The sequence below is a fragment of the Plectropomus leopardus genome, chromosome 10 (assembly GCF_026936395.1).
Source record: "Plectropomus leopardus strain MGB_pleo_1.0 chromosome 10, ASM2693639v1, whole genome shotgun sequence".
Lineage (NCBI taxonomy): Eukaryota > Metazoa > Chordata > Actinopteri > Perciformes > Serranidae > Plectropomus > Plectropomus leopardus.
The window spans coordinates 22,014,197-22,030,327 of NC_142185.1; the positions used below are offsets into that span (position 1 = coordinate 22,014,197).

Consider the following 16,131-nt stretch of genomic DNA (forward strand, 5'->3'; position numbering starts at 1 on the left):
CTTTGCACGATGCTGCCCTATTCCTCTAAGCTTTTAATCCTGTTTAGCTGTTTTGCTTTCTGCAGTTCTGATTTTATATGTTGTGTGTTTTATTTGTTGTTTAAATGGCACACTTTACATCAGATTGAGTTAATATTAGCCCTTTGGCCAACACTGGCACATTTACAGTGGTGTTAAAGTTTCTTAGTTGCTTTTGTACTTTTCTCAGATCAGAATCGAAAGTCTCAAAAAGACTTGCTCAACCTCCACCTCATTTAGTCACTTACGAACATCATAAAGGCAATTTCTCATGCTTTTTTAAAACACACAAATGCTTTGCCACATTCATGCAAATGATTATAAACAAATTGTCTCCTGTCGCTTACATTATCGGTTGCTCATGTCAAGTTGATCAAAATGTATAACACTGGTTTTCAAAGTAGCTTCACAATAGTTCATTGCAAAAGTCAGCATGCAAAATGGTTGAATCAGCTGACATAATTTGTCAAGCATATTTTCTGTAGAATTGTACAAGACTTTTTTGTGTCCTTAATTAATAATTTGGTATTAGCTGAATCTAGACTTTCACTTATGAACGGGAATGTGTGAAGCCTTGCTTAACCAATGATGAACTAGTTCTCTAAAAAAGCTAATGTACAGGTCTGCCTAAGGTATTATTCCTATGTATACATTTCTAGATTTGTATTCTTTTTCCTTTGTGCTATGTGGTACTTTAAAACATTCTGGTCTTTTTCTGTTCTTTATTGTAAGAACAGAAAAATTACAATTACAAGTTTTTGCAGGTAATCCAGTGTGTGGTAGGCCTACCGTTTGTACTAATCATGTTGAGAAATGCACTTACGTTTTTGCAAATGTTAAGAATGATTTGAGAAATGTACCAAATTGAAACTGTAAAGGAAAAACTGTAACCAATATGCACTGTCCCTAAGAATAAATGACAAAAATTACACTAGTGAGGTCCAACACTGATGTTGGACCCTGGCTAGCAGGTGTCATTCAATTAAACTCATAGGCCATGTGTGGTGTTTGAGGTCAGGGCTCTGGTCTAGTTCTCCCTCACCAAACTCTAAAAAACATTTCTGTATGTACTTTGACTTTATGCAAAGCATATTGTCAACAGGAAGTCCTTTCCAGAAAGTTGGAAGCACAATACTCTTTTGAAAACCAATCTGTGCTGTATTATAAAGACCTCTCTAAACTGGAACTAAAGAGCCAGAATCTTCCCAATATCGAAACCGCCCAAAAGTACTATACATGCACAGGGCTGTCCACATACTTTTGGCCACATAGTTCCTGCTAAAATGTACATGTCAAAGTGCAAAAGCAAATCCTCATCGCAGTGTTCTGAATCTAATATGATTTGAAATTCATAAAAATGGATGTTATGTTTACAGAGTGGGAGGTTTTATAGTCAAAACCGAGGAGATAAGCATGTATAAGTGGCCCATAAATCCCATAAACCAGGAATAAGGCAGGATGCAAGGTTTAAAGTATGATTTGAAAGATAAACAACCGCTTGATCTTAAATATGAGAACTCAGATATATCCCTTTATTCAATTGCTAATTTACTTACAGGTTACAAGTGAGATGGTATGATACTGATCTTTTTTTATAACAGTCATCCAGAAAAAAACCCATCTATTTCTATATCAAGTGATCCATGTGGCTCCACTCCTCATTTTGAAGGGCTGTGGATGCTTTTAAAGAAATATTTAATCAATTTAAGAACACCCTCACATAAAACTAGGTCGCTCTGCAGTAGGAAGACGCAAATACTTGTGAAATTGGTGCTACATGACCAGCGAAAACAGAGAAAAAGGACGCTTTTGCTCAAGAGGTAGAAAACCTACAATTACCAGGACGCTTTGCACCTTCTGATGGGTGACATCATGTGGACTTGTCCATTGAAACAATGACAACTGGCCACATCTGTTTTACAGTTAAACTGTGAGTCAAACCATGCTATTGAAAATGTTTGAGGTGAGAAATATACAACTCAGTAACAGAATCTTGGTTAATATTTGACCAGTGCTTTTATTTTTACTGTTTGATCTCTGTTTTTCGACCTCAGTTTTCATTGTGCAGGAAGCTGTGTGGCGTCCACTTCCTTTTTACAAACTTTTGTCATTAGGGCGAAACCGGCATTTAAATATGTTTCTGAAAACATTTAAGGCAAGAAATAGACAGTGCAGTAATGTAGTCTGGGTTTATATTTGATCAGCACTGCCTGGTTTTACTCTCTGATATGACTTTAGTCCGAGTTTTAGAGACAGAAAGAGGGCCGGGTGTGTCTCTTGATCAGCTGCACAGAGAAACCCAGTAATGAGTCCAAAAACCCAGAAATGCGTTAACATGTCAGCACCTCCGGTTCCCACGTCTCAAGGTCAGTGGGTTTTTTGAATGGGTTTTTGGTTACAAGCCTTAAATATCTGTGGTTAACACAAGCTTGAGAGACTTTCACATTTTTTTCTATGACATAAAATACATACCACACTCGCAAACTTTACAGCTTTTAGGCGTCTTATAAAAGGTGGTTGCTAACAATTGGGCAAATGAGACTACAGAACGTCATCACGTCAAACACGGCTTTACAGTGTCATAGCAGTGGCAACGCAATCATAGTGTAGTCCCTTCATAGCCTAACATTAGCTTTTTACTTCTGGTGATTGCATTTAGGCTTGAAAAAAAATCCTCAGGGGTGTTCATTTCTGAAGTTTATCTTGCTGAACAAAACAGATAAGTATCATAAACTTTTGTTTACCACGTAGCTTATTTTCTGCAATTATCCAAAATCCGATGCAAAAATCCCACAGGCTTTTTCACAGGGGAACCAGGGGGATGTTAGCTTCCAGGTTTGTCTTTAAAAAAACGTCATCCCTGGAGCACTATATACTCTTTGAGGTTGCGGCTGGTGGCGGATAATCATGAGCAATACATAAATGCAGAAGTACAGCCTGTAGTTTGAGCAACAGCAACAAGAGCCAGCTAAACTCCTCCAAAGGACGTCATTTGCATCATTTGGGGGAGGGGGGTATCTAAGCACTGGTTAGATGGAGGAATGTCTACTGTAGTTCATTTACACATACTACCCACATTGTTTTAATACAAAGCTAGTTGAAAGTCAGCAAAATATCCCTTTAATATCAAGCTGTTCTCAAATGAGCAGGGGCGTGTCTAGGGAGTGGCCTGAGGTGGCACTGAAATCTGCTTGGCCACCCTATTATGACTGGCTATCTGCCAAGTCAGTTTGAACTGTTTGACTGGTGATCTAATTGTTTGTTTCTATGTGCAGTTCAGTCTTAAATCTGAAAGGCAGTTACGTGTCAGTCGTGTCTGGCCTGACTAATTTTACAAATAACCGGATATAAGTGTTACGTGAATGTTTTGGCACTTTATACTTGCTATTGTACAATTTACATTTGAAGGAACAATTTCTTTAACAAAGTATGGGCGCTTTATTTTACATTTGTGTGGTGTCACTTTGTTGTGTTGTGACTGGTAGGTCTATTTATCCAAACTACCTTTAATCAGGAACTTAAGACACTGCAATCGTAAAAATTAAATTAGGTGGGTAATAAGACAAAAAATGGTCAATACCAACACATATATCTGCAGCAGCGCTCGTACTTCATGCCAACCCTGCAAAAGTCAGGACCCCACTTGTGCCATCACAGTCAAAAAAAAAAAAAAAATTCTGGCCATGCCACTGCAAATGAGTTGCACTCTCCCTGAACAAAACACTGCTCAGCTCACCAAAAAAACAAAACAACTGAGCTGGCCTTGTGAGTGCACGTGCGCGCACACACCTACTCGCGCACATGCATGCCAATAACTAAACATCAAAAGAAAGAAGACATAGGCTTTTCCAAATTAAACCATCACTCGGTAATGGCTGTAAAAAGACGATAAACAGCGCAGGAACTATCTTCAAGCAATGCCATATCGTTTTGCCCTTTTCTTCTATTTTGCAACTTCCTTCAGTGCACGCACTCAAAAACAGGCTTAGAGCTTCTTCTCCTTTTTTTTCAGAAAGGGGTATTTTTAATTCTAAAGCGAGGGATTGGTCACACTTCGTCTCATTAGCATGAGGAGCTGTATAAACCCCGCCACTGCAGAATTTTGAGCTGTGTTGAAGGCGAGGCAACAAGCGTATCTGACTGGCTGCGCGCGCGGAGCCACTAACTTTCACTTCCAGCACAGTTGAGTTCATAAAAGCGGGAGCTGCATGGAGAGCTCACTCCAGAGGTGAACCGCTCTCATCTGTTCAGCGCACAATGAGGCTGCTTACCAAGGGAAAGATTACCACGAAGATGGCACGGGGCAAAACTTATTGGCACCGGTGGATTTTTATATTCTCAATCCATCAGCTTTTATTTGCCTCACTGGCTCAGTCCGAGGGAAATACTATTCGATACCAGACCAATGAGGAGGACGCACCAGGTACAGTCATCGGAAATCTTGCCAAGGACATGTCCTTGAGTCTGTCTCATTCCTCCAAGACCAATTTCAGGATGATGAAACAATTCAATGATTCATTCATCAGGGTGAGAGAAAGCGACGGGGAACTCACTGTCGGGGAACGAATTGACAGGGAGAGAATCTGCAGACACACTCTTCAGTGTCTCATCACTTTTGACGTTGTAAATTTCTCCAAAGACCGCTACAAATTGATTCACGCCGAGGTGGAAATAAAGGACATCAATGACAACTCTCCGGAGTTTCCAAACAAGGAATCTATAGTGGAGATCTCCGAGAACGCAGCAGTGGGTTCCCGCATCCCTTTAGACCCCGCTGCAGACGCTGATGTCGGGTCAAACTATATCCAAAGCTATCAAATCTCTGTCAACAGTCATTTCACCATTGATGTGCTCCTGAGAGCCGATGGGGTTAAATATGCGGAATTGGTGCTAATGAAAGAGCTAGACAGGGAGACTCAGTCATCATACACAGTGGAGCTGGTCGCCACAGACGGAGGGAACCCTTACAGATCGGGGTCAACTAAAATAACTATCAAAGTGACTGACTTTAATGACAATAGTCCCGTTTTTGACCAGAACAGTTTTTCTGTCAGTTTGCCAGAGGACGCACCGGTGGGCGCTGTTATATTGGACTTAAACGCAGTTGATGCTGATGAGGGTCTGAACGGGGAGGTCGTCTACGGGTTCGGGAAACAGGTCTCGCATGAGATCCGAGAACTTTTCCAAGTGGATAATAAATCAGGTCGCCTGACGCTCAGGAGCCCTGTGGATTTTGAGGACAAAAGCACATATGAGCTAGACGTGCAGGCGACCGATCTGGGACCCAACCCGACGCCCTCCGTGTGCAAAATCATAATTCACGTCACAGACGTTAATGACAATGCCCCAGAAATTAGCATCACCCCGATGACCTCCATCACGACGGGCATCGCATACATCAGCGAGGCGGCGGAGAAAGACAGTCTGGTGGCGCTGATCAGCACCTTGGACAGAGACTCGGGTGTGAACAGCCAGGTCCACTGCACGCTGTACGGACACGATCACTTTAAACTCCGGCAGGCTTACGAGGACAGCTACATGATAGTGACAGCAGCAGTGCTAGACAGGGAGAGGATTAGTGAGTATAACTTGACAGTCATGGCTGAGGATTTCGGGTCACCTCCGCTGAGAAAGATCACCCAGTATACCATCAGGCTGAGCGACGAGAATGACAACGCCCCTCACTTTACCAAACCTGTCTATGAAGTTTCAGTGGTGGAAAACAACGCCCCGGGTGCTTACATCACCACAGTTGAGGCCAGCGACGCAGATCTGGGCATCAATGGCAAAATCACTTACAGGCTTGTGGACAGTGTTATCATGGGCTCCCCAGTGAACACTTTTGTGTCTCTTAATTCAGTGTCTGGCTCCATATATGCGCTGAGGAGTTTTAATTATGAAGTGATGAAACTGCTAGACATACACATCCAAGCGAGTGACGGGGGGTCACCACAGCTGCAGAGCACAGCTGTCATCAGACTAAAAATAGTTGATCAGAATGACAACCAACCTTCTATCATAGAGCCACCCCTATACAAAGGATCTGCTGAGGTTTTCCTGCCCAAAGATGCACCTGCAGGTTATGTGGTAACCCAGATAAAGGCCACAGATGCTGATGAAGGCATAAATGCACAGCTGTCCTATAAAATCACCGAGGGGGGACACCTGGGTTTCTCCATCAACAAAGACACAGGGAAGGTGCACGTGAGCAGACAGCTGACGTATGATCTCACAGACAATGTGAAAGTCACGGTGTCGGTCAGTGACAATGGAGCCCCAGCGCTCACCTCCACAGCCATTATACACTTCAGCTTCATAGAAGGAACTCTACCCAGTATGCCTTCCTTGGCTCAAAATGGCAGCGAGGAGCTCTTTGAATGGGACATGTCCATAGCCATAATCATTGTCCTGGCAGGGAGCTGCTCTCTCCTCCTGCTGGCTATCATTCTCATCACAACCATTTGCAGCCGCCGGAAAAAAGAGACAAGGGAGGGAGGGTATGATGAAAAAGAAGACATACCAAATGTGGAGAAAGTGGAAAGTGGTCATGTTGATTCATTGATTGCCAACCACAAAGGAAAAGTGTTTGATGCCCATCCATTTCCAGAGAAACCTCCGTTGGCCAGCAGTAACACAACAGAGACCGGCTGTGAGGATGGCAGGCAGACAGCAGGCATCTTTGAGTCAAACAGCAGGGTGATGGAGGGTAAATTGAAGGTAAGTCATTATTTTTCCAGAGATGTTTAAAGTTTTCTTGCACGCCGACTTTGTTCGCCTTTTGAATCTTGGCTCACAATCTCTGTCCAATATGTTTGTGTTTTTGCAGGGTTACTCCACGCTGCCAGGCTACGGGAAAGAAACAGTCAGACCAATAACAATATGGAAGGGTAATTCATTCACCACAATCTCAGCGAGAGATCCGCACATCAGTGGCAAGGACAGTGGCAAAGGGGACAGCGACTTCAATGACAGCGATTCTGACATAAGTGGAGACGTGCACAAAAAAGAGTCGCCGCCAACAAACAGTGAGTGTCACAAAAACCTAATTTAAAAAAATATATAATAATAATAATAATAATAATAAACAGGGCCAGACCTAGCACATGTGGGGCCCTGGGCAAACTTTCCTTGGGCCCCTCCCCCCGAAAAGAAATATATTATCTTTTCATATTTATTATATTTTTTTATAAACTAAAACAAAAGATACTTGTAAAAAATAAAAAAAAAAGATATTTTAGCTAAGAAACAAGAATAACAAATATCGAACAATAATATGATATGGTATGTGCAAATTTCAACGTCATTCTTGGTTTTTTTTTTCTGAGGCTTGTTTAGCTTTTGCCAACTCATCTTTTCTTACACTAATGCTCTCCACATATAGTCCCCTTCACCATATCTATCAATGCTATAGAACCTTGGTCTTCAACAGTGGGTCGACAACCCCAAGGGAGGCTCAGAGTAACTGCAGGGGGCCACCAAATCACCAAATAGTTGTTTATTGTTATTATTATCATCATCATCATCATCATCATCATTATTATTATTATTATTATTATTATTATTATTATTATTATTATTTAAAATATGTCTGAGGGATGCAAATTGTTGTTTATTGTTTTAGGTTTTAATTAAAGTTGGGTTATATGTCATTAACATGAACTGATTTAATGAAGATAAACAAAGATAAATTGGCCTTTTCATAATTGTTTTTTTACTGTACACAACATTAATGATTCCTTGAGCAATCATGTGAGCGACCTCCATAACAGCGAGGTGAACTAGTCAGCAAACAGTTAACTACCATTGACACATATTGGTTAATTAGCTGAATTATTATTCCAAGTGTGCAGACATTGTTGTGAGCCACAGCAAAGCAGAGGGTGAGGCTATTTTGGCACCCACCTCTGGGAAGCGATAAGAAGATCTGCCACTTTTAATATAATAGAAATTCAGAGAAATTGGTCAAACACAAGGATGCAAAGGTGAAACCCATGCAGTGTTGTGACATGCACTCCTTTCTCCATAGTGTTATATTTGAATCTAAACCATGTACCAGATTGTACCCTGTTACAACAAAACATTTTCTAAAACACTGGACACATCGTGATAGATGCTACCTGAGCTCATGGGGTCTCTCAACAGCAAACAACCTCAACCAGGTGAGCCAGAAAATGTATTACACCCTGACAACACTGCTTTTTTACACAGGTCTCTGGGCATGTACGAGTGAGTGCAAAGTGTTGGGACACTCGGACCGATGCTGGAGCCCTTCGGCTACGAGGCCCAACACAAGCATGGCCTGCGGACCGCATCTGTCAACATTCAACAAGACAGCTTCACTTCCCCGGAACACCGGAAGGGAAAACTACTATCCAGCTCATATACCCAAAACCAACGGCCTGCAAAGTGTGTACGAAAAAGTCCAACACCAGGAATTTGATTATATTCTTGTCGGTCCACCGACGCCGGCCAGAATACAGGAAACGGATGAGATGTCAATTCCAGAGTACACAAACTCTTAAAGATCAAAAAAATCATCAAAAAGGAATCTGTCTTTATACTGTACAGCGCTTTTATCTTAATTGACTCTATGTTGGATTGTTGAAGTGTTTTGTAGTATGTCATGTGTCTCTTGGCTCATATACGACTGTTCATTGTATCATGTGTAATATGCAAGATTTTGTACATTAATAATATATTTTTCATAATGACTTAATGTAAAAAAGAATTTTATTATGACTTTTCAAAAGCATGTGTTACTATTTAAGGGGCATGACCTATGGACATTTGGGCTGAGAGGGGCCTTTCTGCTGTGGAAAACAATCAATATGAAAGATTACCATGTTTGTGGTAGATTTTGTCACATTGTTGCACAAATAAAACAGTTAAAAGGAAACGCTGTTTGCTGTTCAACCACAATTTAAAAATGCAGCTATCTGGGCTTACAGGACTCAAATGTAATCTTATAGGAAGAGCGTAACCTATTGTCCTGAGGAAATATTCAGACAAGCTCACAGAATAACCTCAATTAGCCAACTGAATGTATTTCATTTGCCTTAAGGGCTTACAAGCCACAATAAATAAAATGTGGTCCTCCAACGATCACAGTTAAACTGATAGAAAGCATAAGCCAATGTCATCTTCCTTTCATAGAACATAATGTAGTTACTCGGCTGCCTCAATTTGCATGTAAATACAGCATTGCTGATCAAATGCTCCTACAATTACATATTTTTTTCGAAGGTCAAAGAATCCCCTCACCTTTTCTGATTGCCTCCCAGCTTACCAATTATCCAAAAATGTGGTTCAATCTGTTTCCAAGCAACAGCAGCACTGCACATTTGAATCTCTTTTCTTACTCTGTTCCTTCTTTTTAAGTTATGGTAAGGAGCGAGTAACCTTGACCACGAAACTACCTTTCTCCCATTGTCAGAATCTGAAAATTAATAATTAAGCAAAGGTTATGTCTCTGTGTGTCTCTGATTATGTGTGGCACTGCAAGTCAGTGCTGTCTTGTAGCACATTGTAGGAGTATAAAGACCTGAGAAGACTTGCTTTTGCATACACTTTTGACTACAGGGAGTGCAATCTGTTCATTCAACACCGATAAAAAGAGAAAAACTGGTGGAAATCTGCAGTATTCACATACATATATATATATCATAGCTGACATCCAACTATAAGAAGTGATTAAATGAAAGCCATAAAGTATCACTGACAAAGACGATCAAGTAACAGCCTTTCTGCCACCAGTCACAACACTGTCTGTATTTAGTTTGGTACTACAGAATTGCCACTTTGCTTTAGGGGAATTGGACCTACAGGTAACATTCACACGAAGAATTTAGCTCAAAGAATTTATATCAACTGTGCGTCATTCACACTCAAACGTCAAAAAGCCTCCTGGTGGAGAATAACCTGATTCTCCAGAGAGAGGCAACAGCATTAGCAGAGGGAATTATAGAGGACATCATGAGAGAAGCTGTGGAAAAAATCCAAAATAACACTCATGGATCTGGCTGTTTTGAACACTGCACGCCTCCGGTAAGACCGGCTTAATACATTTTTTGATTGGAAATATAATTGACACCCATGACATGTAAATAAAGCTCGGCAAACTTTCCAGGGATGTTAGTTGTTGTTGTTGTTGTTGTTGTTTTCATGTGCGTCATTTACTTACTTTGCATCTTCTGAACTTTGTGAAGGAACAAAGCGGCACACCGACCTCTGCTGCGGCAAGTCGGCTCCTGAGATTTGGAGCTGTGGCTCTTATTGTTGGCGCAGTGTTGATGTTGTGTGCATCCATGGCTGCTCTCTACCTGTGGAAAGTCAGTGATAAAAATGTAAGTGTCGACGGAGGATTATGCTGTGGTTATTACAGCTCCCCTTTGATAACAGATAGTGAATGCAAGGATGCTTCGGGAGGCTTTTAGTGGATCCAAAGTAGATCCCCTGGTGATAAAAACATTTTATCATTATTGTACAAGAGGTATTTATGTTAATGGCTGACTATCAGTAATCATATTCATCATCAGACTGTGAAATTGCATCTTTAATTCTTTTAAAAACAACATGAATTGTGCTCAACGCCATCTTATAGAAAACAGTTTATGTGTCCTATTGAGCTCACCTGTAGTGCAAACATCCCCATCAAGGTCTGCAACAGCATCTCCTGTGGTGCTTTGCTCAGCTCTCAGTGTGCTTAAAATACACTGGATTTCTGTAAGAGAAGCAACACATATAATTACTGTGCAGGGGGATTGCATGAAGCTTGTTTTTCTGCATCTATTGTGTTTGCTACAGTGTGATTTACATAACTTGACTAATCAGTCATTTTAACGTTCCACCCTGAATGCTGCCAGGTTTATAATGTTCGTTACAGCATGAACATCAATGGGGAGGTGAGGCAGGGCTCCGTGGAAATTGATTCAGACAACAACCTGCAGAGATTTAAAACCGGGAGTGGAGCTGAGGAAGCTGTGGAGATTCATGACTTTCAAATTGTGAGTGAGTTTGTCCTTGTTCTCTCTTCTTGAGGTAGTTCAGCGGAGACTTTCTGTGTGCTTAGCAAAGTAGCAAAGCTGTGAGTGTAAACATGGCATCTCTGTGATTTGGTGCAGGGAATAACCGGAATCCGCTTCTTTGGAGGAGACAAGTGCTATATAAAATCCCAAATCAAAGCCAGCCTTCCTCACATGGGAGCTCACAACAAAGAGTCGCTGATGTTTGACCTGGTATATGCACACTACTTTATGCAGAACGTTGCAAATTGGAAGAAAGAAAACGAAATGACTTTAAAGCAAGCACATCCTCTGCTCATTTCTTTTCAATCTTTAGTAATTCAAGGACATTATCTTTTTCTTTTTGCCAGACAGATGAAGTCATTCCAGTGAGGTTTGATGAGGAGTTCATCATATGGGTGTCTGAGGAGCAGCCACTGAAGGACACCAGCTTCCTGAGCAACAAAATTCTGGGTCTTTGCGGTGAACTTCCCATTTACTGGCTCCAACCTATCTATCCTAAAGGTTGCCTTCTTATCTTCTCTCTATCTCTTACTGAATGCACTGATGTACTCCGTCCCTCAGAGTCTATAAAACATGGCCTGCTATCGCGGAGCATTTAAATTTTTGTACATTCGCAATTTATTCAAAGTGTGGTTGTGATTGCCCTGCTTTTCTGCTGACACACTTGTAAAAATGTACAGCCTTGTCTGAGAAGTTGGTGAAACACTTGAAACATCTCTACATTTAGAGTACACCAAAAAAGGCTCCGGTCTTGTATTAAAAAAGAATGATCTTGAAATATGCAAGACTGCTTGAAATCACTGCTGCTAATTTAATTATTCAGGACATCTGAGACGGGCCCAGCTATGTAGGATTGAGCTCTGAGGACATGTATGGCGTCTTGTGGATGTTGACCCAATACTCTTGCCTCTCGTGGCTTCTGGAACAGATGGGGAGAGGAGAAAGAGAGACGCACAGCGAGCCAAACGGCAGTTTAACACAGAGGAGTTCGAGGCAGCTGCTGAGGAGAAGGACCCGGTGAGTCACGCAGAAGACGACACCTCCAGAGTCGGGGAGGAAGAGGAGGGGGTGCAGTCTGCTGCGGGGTCAGCGTACAATCCCGAAAACCCCTATCATGTGAGTACCAACTTCATCAACAACACTGTTTATGATAAACAAGGCTCCAGAGCTGGTGAATTTTTGATTAACTATCAAGAGGCACAAACTGAGCCCCGAAGCAACCCTTAAAGTAACATTAGGAACTGAAGTTTCACAGTTTTGTCAACACTTTTTCAGATGACTTCATTTCACTAAGATGCCAGCCTTGTTAAAAATGTATTTTCACAGAAACAGGAGTGCATGGTGTGGGAATGTGTTAACCTGGATTAATTGCCTCTGCCAGCTGATGTACTGCCACTGCTGTTGAGTAGCTATCATATTAGTGGCTATGATTACAGGTCATGGGGGTAACAGCTGCAATTCCAAGTTGATGAACTTATGAACTGAAGTGAAAATTCCCATCGGTTATAAAAATTCATGCTGCCTAAGAGAACTGAAGTCACATGATCGGGGGGGGATGAGAAGTTTTTTAAAAACATTTGAATTGCAAATGAGTACAGATATGAAATAATGACTGCTCTTCAAAATTAACATTGCTTCAAAACTGCAGCGCAGCGGAGGGGCTGGAGAGGAAGGCGCCATGACCTTTGACACCATGTTAGACCACCAGGGGATCTGCTGCTCAGAATGTCAACGCAGCTACACTCACTGTCAGAGAATATGCGAACCTCTGCGCGGCTACTGGCCCTGGCCGTACAACTACAGAGGATGCCAGGTAGCTTGCAGAGTCATTATGCCCTGTCGCTGGTGGGTGGCACGCATTTTAGGTGTTGTGTGAGAAAACACACTAAACTTGGAAGAGAACATACATTTTTTTTTTTTTTTCCAAAGACCTCTAAGGTCTCTAAACTTTTAGCTTCTCCGTTTTTATTCATGCAGATATTTATTTGCTGATTTTGAGTGTAAATACCTCCAGAGAAAGCTGTTAGCATGAAATGCAAGTCATGATTATCTATATTATAATATCTACAATACTCTACAGGAGTGTGTACTGGCAAGAATACTGTAAACCCCAAATTCGCTCACTCAACTTAAAAATTCATTAGCAACACCTTCCACTCAAAACGTTTAGTTTTGCACAGTAGAGAGCATGAACGTCAGGAGTACACCAGGCAGAAAATAAATGTGTCACACGACCATCGTCGGACTAAAAATGTTTTTAGGTTCAATAAAAGTTTTTTTGCTTGTTTTAGGAGCATTAAATTCTACATCATATTAACATAAAATTATCAGGTTTCAGGATGTTTATTTTTCGTTTATTCGGCAAAAACAAAATTAAACATTTTAGTCAAATGAACTCAAAGTTCAAAAACTGTTGACTTAATATTTAAAAAAGTATGTCAAGAGGCTCACAAAGGATGAGCTTTTGTGTTAAATGAACATTATGTCATTTTGACAGTTTAGAACATTTGTTTGGACTTAACTAAAAGTGTTTTGTCACAGATTGGGGTTTACTGTGAATCTAGCCATATGAAAAGTATCACAATTCAGGGCTTATAATTTAACGTATTGCAATATATTGTGATACTGTAAGCACGGTGACAAATTACGACTTTTTAATAGCTAATTTTAGCAAAACATGTCATAGTAGAGAAAAAAACCACCACATACGTAAAAAGTTTACTTTTTTATGCGCTCAAAACAGTGGTAGCCTTCCTGTTTATTACACTCACGGAAACAATACTATTTTTTGTGAAACTTAGGTTAAAAAATTAAAAGGACACTTCGCTAATTTTCACTTTTGTATCATAATAACGTGGGTAATATGTATTGGAGAATTGTTTTAAACTCCCCTCAGTCTTACCGGCGTCCATATCGCCCTGCTGCTCTCCTACGGATTGCTCCACGCGACATCTTGTAGCCTACTTCCGTATTTACGTATTTGCGTCACCACGAACACAAAGAGTATACAAGCAGATCAAGAGATACATCCGCTCCTCTCTCGCTCGCAAACTCATAATAAAATTCGAATTAAACAGCAAAAACAGGCAGTGCTGATCAAATATAAACAAAGATTATGTTGTCATATTACTTTTTTTCCCCCAAGATATTTTAAGACACATATTTTACTGCACTGTTTAGATCTAACAGTTCGAATTTGTGTAAAGGAAGTGGGCACCATAGTGTTTCCTGTATTGTAAAACAAAGACGAAGAAGGAAAAGTGAGATCAAACGGTCAGACTTTTTTTTCTTGATCAAATTTCAGATTTAACAGTACATTTTGCAGGCATAAAAACACTGAAAAATTATTATCGATTAACATCATGTTTGAAACAAAGTCAAATCCAACTTAAAAAGAAACTGAAAATTTTTGGTGCAAACTGAAGTGCGCCTATAATAAAATTTAGAAGCAAGACCATCAAAGTTATGTAGCCTAATAATGTATTATTATTACAGAAATTTAAAGACAATATTAAAATTAAGCAGTGCTAATGTTTATATATATATATATATATATATATATAATATTTTCACAATACTCAAATGTATTGATATTTTCTTAAACCCCTTGCATACTGTGGATATTATATTATAATTCTCATCCAGACAAAATATTTTACATAACAAATGCTTTCTCTTTGTAGGCAACTTATTAACATACAGTAAAACTGGAGTGCATAAATGCTATTTTCCTATTTGCAGCAACAGACTCACAAATGAGCACATGCATTTTTGCATCATGTAATACCAAAGCTTAATGTGCTGGAGCTACTATGTTTAATGGAAGGTATGGGACTGAATCCAAAGGCTCAGCAGATCATGTACCTTTTCTGACTGAGTAGGCTTCAATAAATTCTAATTACAGTATATGCTGGCTTTGATGTCGATGTTTTTTTGTGTCACATCTTGTTTCCATGGTTCCACAGGGTGCTTTTCTGATAAAACTGAAGTGACAGCAATGGTTGCCATAACTTCCATTCACAGCTCAGAATCAGTTTGAGGGCAATGCAATTTGTGCACACTGACATCTGCATTGGTGTGAACTAATGTGAGATGAGTGTCATGGCAATGATGGAAAAACATTTCCATAAAAGTGACATTTTTATTAAATAAATAAACCTATATTTTTTCCTCTATGAAAAGAGAGGAGTGTGGATGCTAAGCTACAGAATGACATGATCATAGAGACAGGCTTTTGCGCACAGCTGTTATTGGGGCTTGTGGTGTAGGCTATTCTGAATACCTCGAAATCAAAAGAAATCAGATTACAATCTCTAAAGCCGTATGCCAACTTTCTAAATAATTGAAAGGAGCCATGTTGCGATCAAGACGATTTCACAGAGGGTGATCCAGGCACATCAAATTACAACAGATGTGAAATTGCACCATATCTGCCACTAAAGCCGCATTGAAACTCTGAAGCAGTGTGAGCAAACAACACAAAGAGATGCTTGTCTCTTTGCTTGGAGATCTTTCCTGGTTTTCATGGGGGTAGAGGTGCTTATCACATCTGCAGTGCTGATAAGACGGCCTCTGTGCTTCCGTAGGCTATATAATATTAATCCCTCTCCCACGTCTGCAGATGCACTTAAAGGAAGGTGACAAGCATGACATATCCAGGACCTCCTGATGGCTCGTGCTCTGGAGTGCAGCCGCTAAAAGAGCCCCAAGTACCCTCAAGTGATGTAAATTTGCAGGGGGAGTCCAATTTCCATCACAGCACTGTCACTGCCATGGTCATTAAACTAAATCATCCCGCTGTGTGTCACACAGCTCCCATTTTAAAGTCCCCTCAATAATGGAGTTATACTTGGACTGCAGATTGCAGCACAACAGTGAATGTCTGACCTGACAGCAGCTGTAAGAGCACCCTGCACAATATTTCATCTTTAGGAATCACAGACAGACAGCACGTATGTGGACGGAGAAGATACCTTGAAATAATTAATTAATCGAGAGACCTTTTTTTATATCTTAGCTGCACCAGCTGTGGTTCAGCAGAACTCCACTGTAATCGCTAAAGTTAGTAACTGCAGCTGAAATTTAAATA

At 40.5% G+C, this 16,131-nt stretch overlaps 2 protein-coding genes across 2 annotated transcripts; both read left to right on the plus strand.

Moving 5' to 3' along the window:
* Window positions 1-4,137: 4,137 nt before the first annotated feature.
* pcdh8.2 (protocadherin 8, tandem duplication 2) lies at window positions 4,138-9,087 on the plus strand. The gene is made up of 3 exons (XM_042495260.2): window positions 4,138-6,735; window positions 6,845-7,043; window positions 8,227-9,087. The coding sequence occupies exons 1-3, from the start codon at window positions 4,276-4,278 to the stop codon at window positions 8,538-8,540; spliced, it is 2,973 nt and encodes a 990-aa protein (XP_042351194.1). The 5' UTR covers window positions 4,138-4,275; the 3' UTR covers window positions 8,541-9,087.
* A 903-nt stretch (window positions 9,088-9,990) lies between these two features.
* On the plus strand, window positions 9,991-13,279 carry LOC121949598 (leukocyte cell-derived chemotaxin 1). The gene is made up of 7 exons (XM_042495329.2): window positions 9,991-10,062; window positions 10,224-10,361; window positions 10,881-11,021; window positions 11,139-11,252; window positions 11,390-11,543; window positions 11,971-12,158; window positions 12,691-13,279. The coding sequence occupies exons 1-7, from the start codon at window positions 9,991-9,993 to the stop codon at window positions 12,916-12,918; spliced, it is 1,035 nt and encodes a 344-aa protein (XP_042351263.1). The 3' UTR covers window positions 12,919-13,279.
* Window positions 13,280-16,131: the final 2,852 nt, after the last annotated feature.